At 32.8% G+C, this 19,835-nt stretch overlaps 1 protein-coding gene across 1 annotated transcript; it reads left to right on the top strand.

The window, feature by feature from the left end:
- The first annotated feature begins 14,932 nt into the window (after positions 1 to 14,932).
- On the top strand, positions 14,933 to 18,000 carry LOC139858690 (uncharacterized). The gene is made up of 3 exons (XM_071847526.1): positions 14,933 to 15,276; positions 17,014 to 17,111; positions 17,512 to 18,000. The coding sequence occupies exons 1-3, from the start codon at positions 15,228 to 15,230 to the stop codon at positions 17,788 to 17,790; spliced, it is 426 nt and encodes a 141-aa protein (XP_071703627.1). The 5' UTR covers positions 14,933 to 15,227; the 3' UTR covers positions 17,791 to 18,000.
- The last annotated feature ends 1,835 nt before the right edge of the window (positions 18,001 to 19,835 follow it).

Consider the following 19,835-nt stretch of genomic DNA (forward strand, 5'->3'; position numbering starts at 1 on the left):
GAAAGGTACTTGTGATGACCCGGAAATTTTTGATCAAATTTAAACTTTATCTTTAAATGATTTAACGTTTCCGACACGATAAGTAAAGTCTGTAAAGTTGAATCTCAAAATTCTTGAACTATTCAATTACCTTTCGATTGTTCTCAACGATTCGCGTACAATTATATGTAAATAGATACATATATATACCATAACTTGAAAACGTAATAAAGTGTTGAGTATATGATACTGTGCATTAAACTTATTGGTTTGATTATCTGATTGATATATTTAGATACAGAGTTAAAAGATTATGCCAAACGATTGAATTAAAAGATAATTATTGAGTCCCTTAAGGATTATGATATTATTACGGGTCTCTGTTGTAAGGTCCACGTTGATTTGGAAAATCATTCATTCTTAACGGTATTCGGAATAAATGGTAAAGTGTTTGTTTAAATGACGTAATTTGGACACATACAATAATAAGGAATATTAACTGTTGGAATTAGATATATCAATAACTTGTGATATGTATTTTAAAACGTGTTTATTAATATTGAAAATATATATTTAACAATACGATAAAATATAATATTAACTTGGTCATAAAAACGAATTGTTATTATATATATATTAACAAATAGCGAGATGATGATTTATAGAAGTAAATGATCAAAATACTCGAAAGTTTAAGATATACTTTGAGTGGTATAGTTTAGAGATAATTTAAGGCTATATTTTGACAAAGGTACGTGACATGAAATGTAAAATACAAGTTTTCTCAGCGTACGAAAGGACATTTGAAAAATCGGAACCGGGACATAAGTCGAGTGATGACGTACGACTTATCGGAACAAAAATTACAAGTCAACTATGCATGTGAATTTAATATAATATATAATTAATTATATAAATTAAATATATTATATAAAATTATGTCGACAAACAAGAAAACAAAAGTTTGTGAGCTGGATCAGAGGGCCATGCGATCGCATGGCCTTGAAGCACAAATACCATGCGATCGCATGGGGTACTTTTTCAGGAAAAGTCTTTATAAAGCGATCGAATTCAGTTTTTGTGATATATATTTCTTTCATCTTACACTCCGTATAACTTATTTATATTATTATTATTATTATTATTATTATTATTATTATTATTATTATTATTATTATTATTATTATTATTATTATTAAGATTAATATTATTATTAATCTTATTATTATTAGTATTATTAATATTAATTAGTATTATACATAAAATACTACGACGAGATTATGAGCGTGTCACTTTCATAATGGTTTTCAAGCGGGATAGAGCTAAGGAAATTATGGGTTATTGCCAAGGAGGATATGGGTAATGTTCGAGGGTATATTTGTGAATCAAATCTAGTGTTTATCATCTCTGTTGCGTCTACGTACTTTCCTACAATATTGAATCTCAATATTGATACGTAAGCATTCATATCTTACCTTCTATATATTAATTGTTTATCCATGTCTAGTGCTCGAGTATATATATTTATACATGCTTGTATGCTAAATTTCGTCGCTAAACAGTTTATAATGAATCACGAATTAAATACATATATTACTGGTAAAAGGTATATGATATACATGTTTTTGGAAAGCTGGCGAAAAATCAATGACTTTTCATTTAGATATCGAATAGTTTCGATGAACGGATTAAAAGATATGATCAACTGAATTATGATTGATGATAATTGAAATTGCTTTTGAATCTGCAATTAAGATTTAAACAACTTGTTTACAAGATTGATAAAATGGATTTTTAAATATTACCAGCTGATGTGCGCAGAGGTGTATATAAAATAGCTTTATTTTTACAAAGAAAAACTATTAAATACGATACAATTTTACACAAGATATTTATTTATTTATAGAATGGATATACTTAAACCTTGCTACAACACTTATAGGCAGTGTACATAATCGTACAGTAGTGTAGTTTTTAGTAAGTCTGGTTCGTTCCACAGGGAAAATCTTTAAACAAAGCTTAACGCTATATTAGTTTTAATTTATAAAAATACAAATATATAAATAAGTAATATTATTATTATAAAAGGGGGTTTTACCGTTTAATGACCGGTTTGTCGATTTTAAAAACTTTAGTCGCAGTTAAAACCTAATGTAAAATAATAAAAATAAATATAACTTAATTTAAAGCGTAAAGTAAATAATGATAAGGAAATTACGATAAATAAAAGTGCGATAAAATAAAATTGCGATAATTAAAAAGTACGATAATTAAAAGTGCAATTAAATACAATGACAATAAATAAAAGTGCGATAATTAGAAGTGCAATTAAATGTAAAATAAAGGAAATTAAATATGAAATAAAATAATTATGCTTATTTAAACTTCCGTAATCATGATGTTTGACGTGTTGATTTTAGTTTTATGCTCATGGGTTAATTGTCCTTTGTCCTGGATTATTTAATATGTCCGTCTGGTTTTTGTCCATAACAGTCCATCAGTCATAAATATAAAGTGCGAGTATCCTCGTCAAATTATCCTTATACCCGAAGTCAAATATTCCAACTAATTGGGGACTTAAACTGTAACGAGGTTTTAATACTTTGTTTAATAATTACACCAGGTTATCGACTGCGTGTAACCCAAGGTTTTAATACTTTGTTATCAATTATGCCAAGTGTCCTTGTACATAATTTCACCCCTGTATTAATAATTCCATAGACTATTAATACATTCCCGTGTCCGGTTAAATGAACGATTATTCGTACATATAAATATCCCGCCCATCGTGTCCGATCGAGTGTATATGGTTATTTATAGGGACGTCCAATTGTAAATCTTTATATTAAAATTAACAAACTATCATTTAGTTAAACAAATATAAAGCCTATTAATAGCCCATAGTCTAATTTTCACAAGTGTCGTTCTTTTGTCCAAACCCCAATTATGGTACAAAACCCAATAACCCAATTTTAATATTTAGCCCAACATCATGATTACTTCGATTTAAATAAGCATAATAATAACTTAGCTATGAGACATTAAATTAAAAAGGTTGAACATAACTTACAATGATTAAAAATAGCATAGCGTTACACGGACAGAATTTCGACTTACACCCTTACAATATTCGCTAACATACCCTTATTATTGGAAATTAAAATTAAAATTAAAATTAAAATATAAATTATATATATATATATATATTTACGTATATAGAGAGATAGATAGAATTAGGATATATAAAACGTTCAGAATGCGTTAGCTTTTATAGGCATTTTTAGAATTTGGGGCTCCGCGAGTCGCGGCCCATTTGCTCTTAGAACTCCGCGAGTCGCGGTGATATCGGATCCAGCTCACACCTTTTGGATCTTTGTTTGCCGACGTTTTATAATATAAATATAATATATATATAATTAATTATATATTATATTATATTTATATACTTCGCAATGAAATCGATGAATGACGTGTTGACACTTGTTAGCACAGAGGTGTATATAAAATAGCTTTATTTTTACAACGAAAAACTATTAAATACGATACAATTTTACACAAGATATTTATTTATTTATAGAATGGATATACTTAAACCTTGCTACAACACTTATAGAGAGTGTACCTAATCGTACAGTAGTGTAGTTTTTAGTAAGTCCGGTTCGTTCCACAGGGAAAATCTTTAAACAAAGCTTAACGCTATATTAGTTTTAATTTATAAAAATACAAATATATAAATAAGTAATATTATTATTATAAAAGGGGGGTTTTACCATTTAATGACCGGTTTGTCGATTTTAAAAACTTTAGTCGCAGTTAAAACCTAATGTAAAATAATAAAAATAAATATAACTTAATTTAAAGCGTAAAGTAAATAATGATAAGGAAATTGCGATAAATAAAAGTGCGATAAAATAAAATTGCGATAATTAAAAAGTACGATAATTAAAAGTGCAATTAAATACAATGACAATAAATAAAAGTACGATAATTAGAAGTGAAATTAAATGTAAAATAAAGGAAATTAAATATGAAATAAAATAATTATGCTTATTTAAACTTCCGTAATCATGATGTTTGACGTGTTGATTTTAGTTTTATGCCCATGGGTTAATTATCCTTTGTCCTGGATTATTTAATATGTCCGTCTGGTTTTTGTCCATAACAGTCCATCAGTCATAAATATAAAGTGCGAGTATCCTCATCAAATTATCCTTATACCCGAAGTCAAATATTCCAACTAATTGAGGACTTAAACTGTAACGAGGTTTTAACACTTTGTTTAATAATTACACCAGGTTATCGACTGCGTGTAACCCAAGGTTTTAATACTTTGTTATCAATTATGCCAAGTGTCCTTGTACATAATTTCACCCCTGTTTTAATAATTCCGTAGACTATTAATCCATTCTCGTGTCCGGTTAAATGAACGATTATTCGTACATATAAATATCCCGCCCATCGTGTCCGATCGAGTGTATATGGTTATTTATAGGGACATTCAATTGTAAATCTTTATATTAAAATTAACAAACTATCATTTAGTTAAACAAATATAAAGCCCATTAATAGCTCATAGTCTAATTTTCACAAGTGTCGTTCTTTTGTCCAAACCCCAATTATGGTGCAAAACCCAATTACCCAATTTTAATATTTAGCCCAACATCATGATTACTTCAATTTAAATAAGCATAATAATAAATTCGCTACGAGACATTAAATTAAAAAGGTTGAACATAACTTACAATGATTAAAAATAGCGTAGCGTTACACGGACAGAATTTCGACTTACACCCTTACAATATTCGCTAACATACCCTTATTATTGGAAATTAAAATTAAAATTAAAATTAAAATATAAATTATATATATATATATATTTACGTGTATAGAGAGATAGATAGAATTAGGATATATAAAACGTTCAGAATGCGTTAGCTTTTATAGGCATTTTTAGAATTTGGGGCTCCGCGAGTCGCGGCCCATTTGCTCTTAGAACTCCGCGAGTCGCGGAGATATCGGATCCAGCTCACACCTTTTGGATCTTTGTTTGCCGACGTTTTATTATATAAATATAATATATATATAATTTATATAATTAATTATATATTATATTATATTTATATACATAGTTAACTTGTAATTTTTAGTCCGTTGCGTCGAGCGTTGAGAGTTGACTCTGGTCCCGGTTCTGAATTTTCGAACGTCCTTGCGTACAATTTAATATCTTGTACTTTGCGTTTTGAATCTTGTACTCTTGTAATTCTGAGACGTTTCTTATCAATAATTGGAACCACTTTGATTGTACTTTGTACTTTTGAGCTTTTTGGTCGTTTGCGTCTTCAATTCGTCGAATCTGTCCGTTGTCTTCACCTTTTATTATTTAAACGAATATCACTTGTAAATAGGACAATTGCAACTAAAATCTTGTCTTTCTTGAGGAATAATGCTATGAAATATATGTTCATTTTTAGCATTATCACCAGCCGAGTAAATGAATCCTTATATAAGGTACGTCTCGTTTTGTTAAACTATTGTCAAAATTGACTTTTTGAAACAACTTTGGATAACTTTTGTATGTCGATCTCGAGCATTAGGATTGTGATACACTATGGCCTGATCTAGCTTAATAGACATTTATTGACCAACATATGTTCTCTAGATTGAGATCTACGATTATTTGATATTCTGAGTTTCGGTCACATTACGATGAACAACTTAGTGTGCTGCTAAGGTGAGTTTCATTTGCTCCCTTTTTAATTGCTTTTGCAATCTATATTTTTGGGCTGAGAATACATGCACTTTATTTTAAACGCAATGGATACAAGTACATACTAAATTCTACACTGAGTTTGAACCGAAAATCCCTTAGCTTTGGTAACTAGTAACTGCCAGTTATAAGAACTAGTGGGCGCGAGTAGTAGTATATGGATCCATAGGGCTTGATATCCTCGTCCGAACTAGAGCGCTAGCCTTTTAACGGACGTATGCTATTTGAGAAGCGTACACGTTGGTTTGCGCGTATTATTAAGATGATTATACAAAGGGTACAAATTATATATACGTTAAGTTTAGTTACCAGGGTGCTCAATTTTGTAGAATAATTTGATAAACGTTTCTGGATGAAACAACTGAAATCTTGTGATCCACCTTTATGTACAGATTATGCAAAACATTAAAACTATGAACTCACCAACCTTTGTGTTGACACTTGTTAGCATGTTTATTCTCAGGTTCCCTAGAAGTCTTCCGCTGTTTGCTTATATGTTAGACAAGCTAGGTGCATGGAGTCTTACATGACATATTTTTCAAGGAAACGTTACATTCACCAAATCATCACCATGTATCTTATTTTGACTGCATTGTCAATGGAAGTACTATTATAAACTATTATATTACGGTGATTGTCTATATGTAGAAATCATCAGATGTCGAAAACCTTTGATTTAAATATTCATTTATGGTGTACCTTTTCAAAAGAATGCAATATTTACAAAATGTATCATATAGAGGTCAAATACCTCGCAATGAAATCGATGAATGACGTGTTCGTCCATATGGATTTGGAGCGATCGTCACAGTACTAGAATGGATTAGGGTAAGAGTATTTAATGCTACCAACCCCGGACCCAACAAACATTGGGTACCACGTTTTATGTTTCTAACAAGTTGTAGGTTTGTTAACAAGTGTGGTGGAAGACGATATAATCACAAGTACTCAAAACACATATCCATGATAAATATGTCACCCCGAGCACAAAGAACATGATGACGTGATGGACATATTTGAAGTACCATTATCGGTAGAGGTAATATTTCTTGCAAGTAAATGTGCTACTTGAGTTCTAGCTTGTTATGTGCATATATCTTAATATGCTAGTTAGGTCACAACTTATTTGAAAGTAGAAACATGTTATGCATACAATTAGGTAGAATGTCTTATATGCTTTCAAGTGAAATTGGTGAAAAGATAAGAACATGTCAATATGTGCGTTGCATCAATACATTTTTTTTAATTTGATGGCATATAAGACTAGATCACACAACCATGAAACTAATCATTAGAGATCTACCTAAAAGTAATATATGAAGACCACTAAGTGAGCTAAAGTGTTAGAAAGATCATTCTCATTAGTTTGCTTTAACAAAGTAAATATTTGGTAAACAATGATAAGCAAAGAGAATCATGTTAAACAAACCTTATGAGACATCAATAGGAGTCAAATTAGATTTTAAGTGTGTAGTCTAAGTTCTCCATTTTCTAGGTATAGTATAGATTTCCAAAGTTCAACTTTGTAGTCCCACTAAAGGGGTTGTATATAATTTCCATCATCTATGCTTAAGGAGATATATTCGTGATGATAGAACTCATTCTAGGCTCATACCTAAATTACAAAAAGAAAATGATATTATTCTTGTCTAGGTTGTTAGAGTAGTAGTCAAGTGTTTGTTGAGTTGTTAAAATGTCTAAAACACACTTAGACATATTAGGACGAATGATTCTAAATCTTTGAGGTCAGAAAGCTTTAAGAATAATTCATGCTCTTAATTTCTAAATTATGATTAGGTTTGCGTCAAATGAACACCTAGAACAAACGAGTAAAATGAAAAGTTTCACTAACCTTTTAGATAAGTGCTAAGGCATTAGACACACCTATGGAAATCAATGCTAGATTATCACTCAAAGGTGTAGGTGTGACTCTAAAGGTAGGTACGTCTCTAGGATACTCTTTAGAAATTAAAACCTTACAAGGTCCAAATAGACATCCTAGCATGCTAAAGAAATAATCAAATGAAAAGTTCAACACAATGTGATTAATAGTTAAAAATGTCCTTGAACTAGAAACTCGAACTAAACCATTTCAATTATCTAGTTTAACAATCACATTGAAAAGAAAAGAGTAGTTGCTAAAACCAATCATAATGAAAGAACTCACAAGGATTTTAATTGATTATGCGTGTATCATAAGAATGAATGCCAAGAATGCATATGGAAATGACTATTGATAGACTTAGGACATTCTTACTTGGTCATGAATGAGAAATGGTAAAAAGTTTACAATACATTATTTGCTAAAAAGTATTAGAATGAATTCTTAATTGTGCAAGTAGATGTTCATGACTTGGTTATTGATTCAATTAACCATTTTCCTTGTAAAAAGTTCTTTGAACTCATGGATGATAAGGTTGAAATATACTTGATAGAGAAACTTGAATGCTTTATGGTACACTTTACACTCTAGGCTTAAATCTAGGCTTCCACACATTATATACTAGGTGTACATTGCATAATCCTTGTTTATCTCTCGCACATACCATATATGTTCTCATTGATTGTATGCTTATATGTGCAAATCTACATGTCATACTTGTATGCTCATAATATTATCATGCTTGACAACTTGAGTTCTCTCTTCGTAAACAATGTTGGTTGAAATTACCCTGTTAAATGCTATACTACACACGTAAGGATCATTAACTTGCCGATTGAACTTTATTTGTGAGGGTATTGTGCTTAATATTTGCTACATCTAACATGCCATATATTTTTCACCATACTTATGTGCTTACATGCTTATGATTTATTAACATGTTGAAAAATTATGCTTGGTTGTTTTTATGCTCGTGATCTAATTGAACACTCCAAATCGTTAAATGAAAAATGTTAAATAGTTAGCATTATTCATAGTCAAGTTAACATATGTTGACATGATGATAATTGTCTTATATCATAATTGTTGAATGCCTGGAAAGTAATTTGATATTAGCTTACTTGCCATGAACTCTGTGATTGCTTGTTATATTATATCATTTAAGTGCACTCTGGGGCTATATTTGAAAAGATAACTAAATAAGTAGTGATTTAACGTATATCGTATTTTGATATGAATTGCGAGTTAAATGCCTTCCTGATCTAGTTATTTAGGTTATGAATATGCTCATCAAAATTCATGCTATGGAACATGCCTCTATTTGATTATCATGATTACTTGCTTGTTATGCATGATTGTTACTTGTAGTGTGAATTCTAATTGAGCCTATTATGCATGATTGCTTGTTTTGAGTGATATATGCTTACTATAATTATTCTTGAGTTCTATGCATATATTTCTAACAATGCTTGTGAGACTTTAAACCCAGTGTTATGCTCATCACCCAAGCAAAGGAAAGTCCAAATATGTCACACTTTCAAGCTATTAAAAGGATCTTTAGAGAAATCTAAAGGGTTCTATGCATCATGAATATCATGTGCCTTGGAGATTCGGATAATTATGGATAACTACTATTTAGAAGAGTGGTGTATGTGCATTAGTTGGTTTATGCATAACCTCTTGGCTCTCAAAGGAACAAACACTTGTAGCTCTCTTTACTACCAAATTTGAGTATATAGCAATTGAAAGATCATGTGCTTAAGGCTTATGGATGAAACAAACTTTTCTCGATTAAGGTACCACTTCTTCCGAAACTCATATATGTGTACATTCTCGTGCTAAAATTGAACTAGTCAACCTAATAAGTGATTATTTGAACACCATTTAGCTTTGATCATTACATGATAAGTGAAATATTAACATGGTCTATATGTTTAGGTTATACATATGTTCATCACTAGTATACAAAGAGATATGCTCTTAGTTGAATAACCTGAAACTTGGTGTATGATTTTTTTTTATCATGTGGTTAACGTTTCGACTTATCATATCGGCCCTATTGATCACTATTACTTGACATAAACTAGTATGCTCATAATGTTAAATAGATGTGCCTTATGCATGTTTTAAGCTTATTAGATCGTTATGCATGATTACGTATATTAGCTTCAGCATGCTACTCTTACTTGTGTTCTTACAATAAGTATTCAACATGCTATGCTTATATTATATGCAATATGTTTGACATGCTATGCTTATGATATGTGCCATATGTATGCCATGCTTGTGTCCTTACATGCTTGTTTGAAACTACCATGATAGTATTTATAGTGTTGCATGATATGATTACATGTGCTACTCTTACTTGTTTGCCATGTTATGTTATGCTTGTGTTTTAACATGCTTGTATGAACCTACTTTCTTTCATACATGCTCTAGCATCTAAGCTTATGAATATGATTGTTATACATGATTATTTGCTTGAAAATTGATATCATGTATATTAGCTTTTGCATGCTACTTTCACTTATGTCTCCACATTGCGCTATGTGCAATATGTATACCATGCTACGCTATATGGTTCTTCATGCTTGTTTAAACCTACTTGCATCTATACATGCATGAAAGGTAGAACTAGTAGAGTAATGTTGGTACTTAATGGTAATGTTGCATGATATACTAAGGCTTCTGCTCACTACATGTTATATCACACATTCATGCTATACTATTCATTAATTCTGATATGTGGTGGTTCATACGCACTTTTGATCTTACATGCTCTCTAACGATCACATATATTGGTCAAAGTGCTCACTCCATTATCTTTGTTATCTATGACACACAATGATTCTTATGCTTGCTATATATTATTATGTGTGTGCACTAACCCTTGATTTAAGGTTTATCCAGCTTGTTGAGTTCATATCACTCCTTACTTGATATAATGACTTATGTGTGGACTAATCCTCTTTTTTATGAGTCTTATATTGAACATTTCAAAGGGGAGCTATATCATCTACCCCTATATAAGATTTAAGGGGGAACATTACTCTAGGGTGCGCTTAGTTTCAGGGGGAGCTAACCTTTTTGCTTCGACAAAAGGGGGAGAAAGTGTATGGTAAGTGATGTCAACACTTATGTCGGCTTACATAACTAAACACTTACTCATATGTTTATCATCATCAAAAAGGGGGAGAATTTTGGTTGAGAATCCAATTATAATATTCAAAAGTTAATCACTTTGTTTTGATGATGACACAAAAGAGATAAGTGCTTAATCATATGTAAGACGACATGAGTTCATAAGCCTACACTATCTCTAGCAAAAGACCAATGCATAAATAATAAACTTGGTAAAATTGCTATGCGGCTGCACCACGGTCGACCGTGAGTCTGACCGTGGATGCCCTGTACCAACTATTGCACCTTTTTCTAAAACTGTCAATCTACGGCTAACCTCACGGGCGACCGCGGATCGACCGCAGTTCTTCCTGTTACCAAATTCATTCACTTTGAGTTAGACCACTTTGATGCATCTATAATTTACAAAACCTTTCTAAATATACTTAGAATAGTTGCCTTCTTTATTTTCAAAAGAGTTTTGCACCAAAAGATGTTAATCTTGATTAATCACACATAATGACACCTTAATGACAATTTAACTTGAAATAAGATTAAACACACAAGTGTTATATCTTTTTTTTTATCATATTACATAATGTCATTTAAACATACTAATAATGGTCATTAAAGTCCCAATTAAAGAGGTGCTCTCTCATTAGTTTTATGTACCATTGTATGTATGTAAATGTAACTAGTTCAAGCTAGTCAAGATTGTAACAAGGATCATTAAGGTCCAACTAGATTCAAACTAGTTCAATTAAGATGTAACAAGGTTCTAAAGAACTAGATACTTCCATCAAAGAAAAGACAAGTTGGTGAAGACATGTGTATGAGGTTTGGAATGTAGTGGTTTATCTCTTTATCATTAGTGCAACTAGTCAAATTGTTCTCAAACTAGTTCAATGGAGTTGTAATAAGGTTCCAATGGGCAAGATACTTCCATCAAAGATGAAGACAAGGGTTTAAAGATTTGGGTAATGAAGTATGGATGCTAGTGGTTTATCAAGAGATAAAAATCTGCATTTACCTTTTTAGGAAATCAATGACAATGGTCAAGGACATTGGACTTTTCTCTTTAGCTAGCACATGTCAACCTCCATGCATATGTCCAAGATCAAAGGGGTAATGGAGTTAACTTCTAGGTGAATTAAGCATATTTTGAAGGCTCTATATTGGGTAAAGAAGCCAAAAATTCAAAGAAAAAGGAGCTCCAACGGATATGTTGAAATGCTGACAGAAGTTGTACGGTCACCTGCAAGGTCGACCGTGCTTCGACCGCAGTTTTGTCTGTCAAGATTTTCTTGGAATATAAATACACCTCTTTGCCAAAATATAAGACTACCTCTTTCTAACATTCTTTCAAAGTCATATCTACTGATCTCCCAAGCCTCGAGCACATATCTATGGAGAGATTATAAGAGAGAAAGAGAGATTCTACTTACACTGAGTAGAATTAAAATGTAAACTTTGTACTCATCATTTGTATCTTTAAGTTTACTTTGTAAGACACTTCCTTAAGGGTCAAGGAAGTTAGATAGTTCTTATGATAGGGAACACCATCTTGCTTAATGATTCAACTTCCTTAAAGGGATCTAGGAAGTTGATCAATTCCACTGGGAATTAAGTCGGTGTAACATATTGAAGAACTATGAGTGATTGTAAGCTTAGCTATAAGTTTACTTGTGAGCTATCTTCTTAAAGGGATCTAGTAGGTAGTTGTGATTTAACTAGGCTATAACATTAGGATCTTGTGGTAAGAGCATTTGGTGTTTGTGAATTTTTCAAAGGGACGTAAGGGTTCATAAGTAGCGGCTTATCGAGGAGCTAGTGTTGTATTCGGACACTCCACCGGGTTTGGGGTATCATAGTGAAGAAAACTCTCAATTCGTAGAATTGGGGAGTAGATTAAGGTGGATTAGTTACCATCCACCCGAACCACTATAAATCCTTGTGTTTGTGCACTTACATTCTTTACTTACTTGCATTAACAAACACAAACGCTTCCACGCTTAAAACTTATGTTTTGATTGTTAAAGATTTTGAAAAAGTTTTAAGAAACCCCTAAGTAACTATTCAACCCCCTCTAGTTACTTACAGACTCCATTTATCGGGTAAAGATAAATAATTAAATATTTCGAACGACAACCTTTAGCTAAGACTGTATCCTTATGTTGTTAGGCCAGTGGTAATGGCGCATACATCTTTGTTAGAGGTTGGGAGTTCGATTCCGTGAGTGGCAACATTGCACACAAAGATATATGAAGATACCGAATTCTACTTAAGGTCGCATTTCGTACATTGCGTTGCGGGAGCAGGGGATGGGGTTTTACCGGTCATACGCACGGATTTTCCTTGTTTCTTCCAGGGCAGCAGTTGGGGGCGGATTATATAACTGTAGAAGATGATCGCGTGGGTGGTTTAGTCTCTTGAATGATCCCAAACTGTTCGAAATGTGTTATAATGGTTACTATTCACTTTCACACCACGTTTTACAATTGGTTTTTGTACTATATAAAAATAAAATATTTTTAAACTAAAAGTTGTTAAAAAATAAGTAATTACGTAATAATTAGTGTTTTTTTTTTTTTTTGCAAAATAACGAAAACTTTATATAACTTGGAAACGATACAAAACATACGAACCACCAAAAACCAACACCTAAAACTGAAAACTAAACATCGTGACTAACATATACCTAAACCAATAATCACTAAGAAACGAATGGAAAGAAGAGGGCGAGACATTAAAATCGCCGGACACGATACCTGACCATCTACCTCACAAACAATGAAACAAAAACAAAACTCACCATAAACTCCGAACAAACCCACTAGGATCACAACCAAAAAAGAACTCAAATACCCTCGACATTAAACATAGCTAATTCGGCGCCATGCACCTTTTTTCCTTTGGATCCACCATTCCTTGGTTTGGGTACGGGTGTGGGATTAAGAGGCTTTCCTTCAACACGTAAGTGTGCAATTCGTATCTCTCCTGCCATTTCCTACAACATTAAACTAAACGGACCTTCCTTTGATGTTTGTAGAGCTCGTCGTCGACTCGAGACCAACATTAGCTACCTTCACACTCGATGGCATATCTTTGCCATCCAAAGCCCCATCTTTTTTTAAATGTAAGGTGACATTTAGATTAAGAACGTCTGAAACTTCATTTGCCAACCCAATCAGATCAACATGAGACTCACCACAACAACCTAGTACCGAATCATTCATATCCACTGTACTCGTAGGCACCTCATTAGAACCTGCACCTAAAATTACAGGTGAAGCTTGTACCTCATTTGTCGGTAAAACATAATTGATAGGAAGCTCGACACCATGACTCGATTTCGGTCCATTCTCATAAAAAAACAATTGATACACCATCCGTATCAACCTCAATTACACATGTAGCAGTAGCATCCCCACTCACCCACACAATACTCGAAACCCCATCCACCATGATTTCCTCTGCACTAACCCTGCTTCATCCGCCATTGAAACATCATAATTACTCGACCTATCTTTAACCAAACTATTAGCTTTCAACGCCAAATTAACCGACTCAACAGAGTGATTCACCTCCGTAGATGCCAGACTACCAGCTTCATCCCAAGCCAAATTTTCAAAATAGCAAAACTTTGAAGCCTTTGCTTGCACCACTAGCCGGTTTGAAGTGTTCACAAAATTCGGCGAGACACCATCCGATATCAATCTCTAGAAATCCCATTTCATGCCCAACTCATTAACCCAAATTTGTGTTGTCGAATCACTAGGCCCAACAAGGTCGGTTTCAATAAGGGAAGTGATACTCACACACCCATTTTTGATCCATACACACTTTTTAGCACAAAATTTACAGTTATGTCCTTAAATTTATATAGGGAGTTGAACCTCCATAATTATAAATTAAGGGTATTATAGTATTTTATGTGTATGGATTAATTTTTGGTGTGTTAGTATCATCTTCCTTTCAATAGTATCATCTTCCTTGGCGGTATCGAGGTCACCCTTACAACCTTGAGGTTGAGGGTTCGAGTCCTGCTTAGGACAATTCGTGGTGTATATATTCGAGTTAGATTTAGGTGGGTGTGTGAGTTTGCCTTTCAAAAAAAAAAAAAAAAAAAAAAAAAAAAAAAAAAAAAAGGGATAAACCGAACCAATGTTATCGAGAGACACTGATGCTTTGGCCGCGAATACTGTTCCCGGTTCGCCAGGTAAATATGGGGTAAACAAAACAAAGAAAAAAAAAGGAAGATAATTCCTATCTTTTCGTGTCTTTTTTAGGGTTTATCGTGTCCGTCGTCATATCATATTCGCAAAATCGTATCAATTCAATTCCGTATATAAATTGGCATTCCCAACTGGAATCAAATTCCCCAATCGATCATCCGTTGATTTCAATTCGCCTTGAGTAATCTCAACCACTTTATTCGCCCTAATCTACTAATTCAAGATTTATGATCTTTTGTGTCCCATGGACACTTCTGCACACAACACTCCAACAATCGACGAAGACGAGTGGGGTAAGTTATATATTAATTATGATTCATATATAATTGTTCTTGTATTAGGGCATGTAAATGATAGATTATAAATTTTGTTGTTCATATCATTTAGGTTTGATTATATCTCTTTGTGTACTTGTAACTTGGATACCCGTTACATGCGATTTTTAAGTTGTCAAAAGAAATTGACATAAAAAATTGAATCAAAACATAAGTTTTCACCTATAATTGTAAAAAATTCAGTTGGTAAACTAGTTCTGTATTATACTTACAGAGTGTTGATATTTCATTATGACTGTCAACGCTATAAAAAAGTGACTTTTTAGTGTTGGGTTCATGAGAATCATGTTTTGATCACCATAAGGGGACATTGTTCTATAAAGAATTAAACATTACTGTTTAAAATTGTCATCTTGAAAATTAGATTTTTTGTATGTGTTAGAGATTTGAGCCATCAATAATAAATTCAATATTTTTTATGCTCTTGAGTTTACAATTTCTTTAATGGAACTTTCTTTACATGAATGAGTCGATCATCAGTTAGTAGTATTAATAATTGACTGCAGCTAACGTTCTATCCTAGCAAATTGTGTTAGTAGTATTTCTTTTTATGTAATTATTAATGATCATGAGCTTTTAAGCACGAGTTATATATGAATGATAAATATCATGGCGAAAATGCATGATGTGACCTTGGTTTTTCTGGTAAAGTTCATCAAAACAATCTATTTTCGCTACAGTGAACATACAAATTAAGCAACACTCACTTCCTTGGATATTGAAATTGTAACAGTTTCGTTCGAAGATAGAATTGTGAAGGGTTTAATTTGGCACATTGTTTAGTTTTTTCGTACTGTCCATGATAGTTATTAGTTATTTATTACTATCACTACGACAACAAACTGTTTTTTTTTTTCATTGACTTCAGAAGGCTCCTCTATATTTGATACCATGCGAATATTAGATACATGAGGAGATTGCGTAGTTGATAATAACTAGCCAATGTACTGTATAACCTTCTAATGTCTCTGATTGTCTTTAAGGGGGCATTACAAATCATCAACAATCTAATTTCAACGCTGCTAAATGAAAAGGATATTAAGTTATTAACTGGCACACTAGTAATATTTGTTTACTAGTACCCCGATCTTCTATGTATATGTTTGATCACGAGTTTCGTATGTCATAACGTGCCTTTTCATCTTTGGATTTTATGGTATTGCAATACATTGTAGAGGGAAATGTGGGTTTAAACTTGGATTCCAGCAAATGTAATTCATTAAGTTTGTTATCTCTAGTTTTGGACATTAAATTTATGTTGATAAACCGCTACTTTTTGACGTTAACTATCCTTGTCACGTTGTTTCTAATCTCGGTACTTGCAAGCATGGATGCAAGGGGGATTATATTGTCTTGATCCGCCTTAAGTATGAAACTCAGAAACAGTACTCAAGTGTATTTAGGTTGTGTTACATTGAATAAGGGTGTTTCAAAGGGAGGGCCCAACGTATCCACGGCCTAATCTCCCATAAGAACACTTCCCCGTTTTAATTTCTTTCTAAATGTAGTACAACCCTACATTTCATATTTCTTTCTTTCTACATCATACATTAATTAAGAAATAGATCCGGGAAGTTAAAATGATGATGTGGATTGACTCTGCCATGTTCATTTTTTTACATTTTTTCTTTGTTTTGATCCTTCTATATTTCTGTTTCTCAACTAATTGTTATTTGAACCAATGTTATATATTAGACACCGATGGCTTTGTAATCCCGAGCTTGGAAATCGAAGACGCAAATAATAGCATAATAAATGCTCCACAAGTAGAAGACTCGAAAGCGAAAATCGAAGTGAGTAGAACATTTGCCAAGTGCCATCACCTTTTTAGAAACATTTTTAACTTCTGCATATATTTTGCGTAGAGTTGGCAAATTGCAAGGGTCAAGAAAGTTCGGTAATGGGTCAAACTGGGTTCGGGTTTAAATGGGTGTGTCATACATAACGGATCAAGATTCAGTTTATTTTGAAACACTTTTGTCAAGTTTTAAAATTTGTTCCGACTAAACGGTGTATCAAAAATCGTTTACATAACGTAAGTATAAAATAATTATCCAAGGTTGCATCATGCATGTAAGAATATTTACAATGTAGCCCTTTTGACCCGATACCCTTTTAGGTAAAATATTAAACTTTGCCCACTTGACCCGTTAGGAAAATGGCGTTGTGTTATCAATTTCGTTACATGTGTAGGCTAAGAAAGAGGAGAATATATATCTTGGTCCACATGGAGCTCCTCCGTCACAAGCCAAACCGGATGTAAATTCTTTTGGACGAAAGCAAAGGTTCAGGCAGAAATTAAAGGACGCAGATAAGAAAATTAGTGGGTCCGGACGAGAAAACAAGCTGGAGAATTTACGAGATCTTGTGGGTGGAAGCAAGATGAATTCTAACATTTCCAAAAGTTCTCCAAAGGACTGGCTAGATCCACATTGTAATGAGTCTCAGTTTGAAAAGCGGTACCCTTTATAGAAGTTTGATTATTGCGGGTTTTTTAACAAGGTGCTTGAACCAAAAAGATGTTTTATATCACCCCTTCACGGGGACCTTTAACTTATAGTCGTGTTTATCATTAACGATTATACGTGATACATGATGGTGTTAATGACTGTTATCTTGTATTTTTACCCTATGGGGTCCTTAAAAAGTTGGTCTGGATGACACCCTATCGATAGTCTGAGCACCAAATTTTGAAATGATGGAAGCAAGAACAGGTTTAGAATTATTGCGTTTTGGTCTGGAAAGAGTTCAGCACAAACTGGACCATCAACTAACGGATTTTTCTAATGAAAGCCCATGTCATTAAGTCATTTGGACATGCATAATACTGCTTCTCATACAGACTTATTTAACCACTTCATGAAAATAACCACATCAAGTACTACTAATTTAAGCATATTTATAATTCTTAATGACAGACCTTAGAGTTGTCATTAGAAAATTACCTAACTAAATGCAAAATTGAATTTTTGAGGATTAAAATGTAGTAATTTAGATGGCAAAAAAATAATAATTTTTGTAAATATTTTTCAAGCAAGCTGGTTCGCTATTGATTTTGTAGACCATTTTTGCACACTCGTGTTTTTGGTGTTTGTTTGAGATTGAACTTTGCTAACATAACCCGGAGTCTCTCCTTACCGTTTTGGCATAAGTGATTGGTCAAGAGTTAGGACCCAAGGACTAATTGTAAGGAGTTTTTTTTTTGTTGTGTTGGTGGATGGGGTGAGGTAGTTGGCGGTGACGTTGCAGACGTGTTGGTAAAATGAGGAGTCGTGAGTGGTATGTTGAGTGACGTGTTTAAATGATGTGTCAAAATATGATTGAAAAGAAGATACAAAATATTAAAATATATAAAAATAATTATGTAACTCAATATGGATGATTGGATGCTCACACGCCACTTTTTTCCCCCATGATTTAAAAGTTATGAACTTCTGATTGAACGACAATAATCCGTTTGATAATCATTCTGTATAAATTGATTAATTATCTAAATGAATGAATATAAAATATAACCTTTTAAATAAACAAACAAAATAATATATAATTGTTTGATAAGTGTTCCGGAAATAATTTAAGGGCTTGTGACTATTTAGAACTATGTTCACACAAACGTTAGTTTGCAAAAGTGACTGAACCATGTTCCGAACAAATGTTACTTTACATGAGTAACCAGATCATCTTTGATTCCTTGTAATGGGGTGTGTTAGAGGAGTTGTGCCCGTAGCACACCATACACACGCTGGTAACGCGGTGTTCCGATTTTGAACCATTTAACACTTAATCCGTATGTTTTATCAAACACATCCTACGATATCCGGTCAATCATGTAAAGTAACATTTGTTCTGAACATGGTTCAGTCACTCTTGCAAACTACGGTTGTGGGAACATGATTTTAAATGGCCCCGAGCTGTGAAGAACTGGTTTCTCTAAATGCTCATGGACTTTAATGGCAATATAAGAAACCACATTTAGTAAACATGTTACATAATTTATTTGAAACTATGAAACATTATACAAATATATAATATAAAGTTTTATTAACGAGATTGACCATTCAATAAATGTATCTGGTCACAGTCAGGTCAGGGCCTTCAGCTGGAAAAGGAGGGTCTAACTAGCCGTGGTTCTTTTGGTTCTGATCTGCTGACTTATTCCAATCCTTCACTGCAAGTGTTGAAAACTCAACATTGTTGCTTAAGCCATAACAATGGCATGTAATTAAACAAGTATTCATTTCATCTGCAATCATGGGATTCTAACGACTGTGCTGTAAGTTGGCTGAAGTAGGATTTTTTTCACCGGAGGCAAAAAAAAATTAAAACTGTAGCAATTTTTTTGGACAAAATATGGTGGTTTTGGGGCAAAAAGTTGAGGTTTTTGGACAAATTATGAAGGTTTTTGGGCAAAAGTTGAAAGTTTTGGGGCAAAAGTTGTAGAATTTTAGGCAAAATTCAAAAGTTTTGAGGCAAAATATGTAGTTTTTGAGGCAAAAAAAAAAAAATCTACCGGGAGC

Source organism: Rutidosis leptorrhynchoides, chromosome 7 (genome assembly GCF_046630445.1).
Source record: "Rutidosis leptorrhynchoides isolate AG116_Rl617_1_P2 chromosome 7, CSIRO_AGI_Rlap_v1, whole genome shotgun sequence".
NCBI lineage: Eukaryota > Viridiplantae > Streptophyta > Magnoliopsida > Asterales > Asteraceae > Rutidosis > Rutidosis leptorrhynchoides.

What these genes read in the sequence shown, in the direction of transcription:
- LOC139858690 (XM_071847526.1), top strand. Translation starts at nt 15,228, where the DNA reads ATGGACACTTCTGCACACAACACTCCAACAATCGACGAAGACGAGTGG. An exon ending in AATCGACGAAGACGAGTGGG is followed by an intron (nt 15,277 to 17,013) that starts GTAAGTTATATA and finishes GTTATATATTAG; the next exon opens with ACACCGATGGCTTTGTAATC. An exon ending in ACTCGAAAGCGAAAATCGAA is followed by an intron (nt 17,112 to 17,511) that starts GTGAGTAGAACA and finishes TTACATGTGTAG; the next exon opens with GCTAAGAAAGAGGAGAATAT.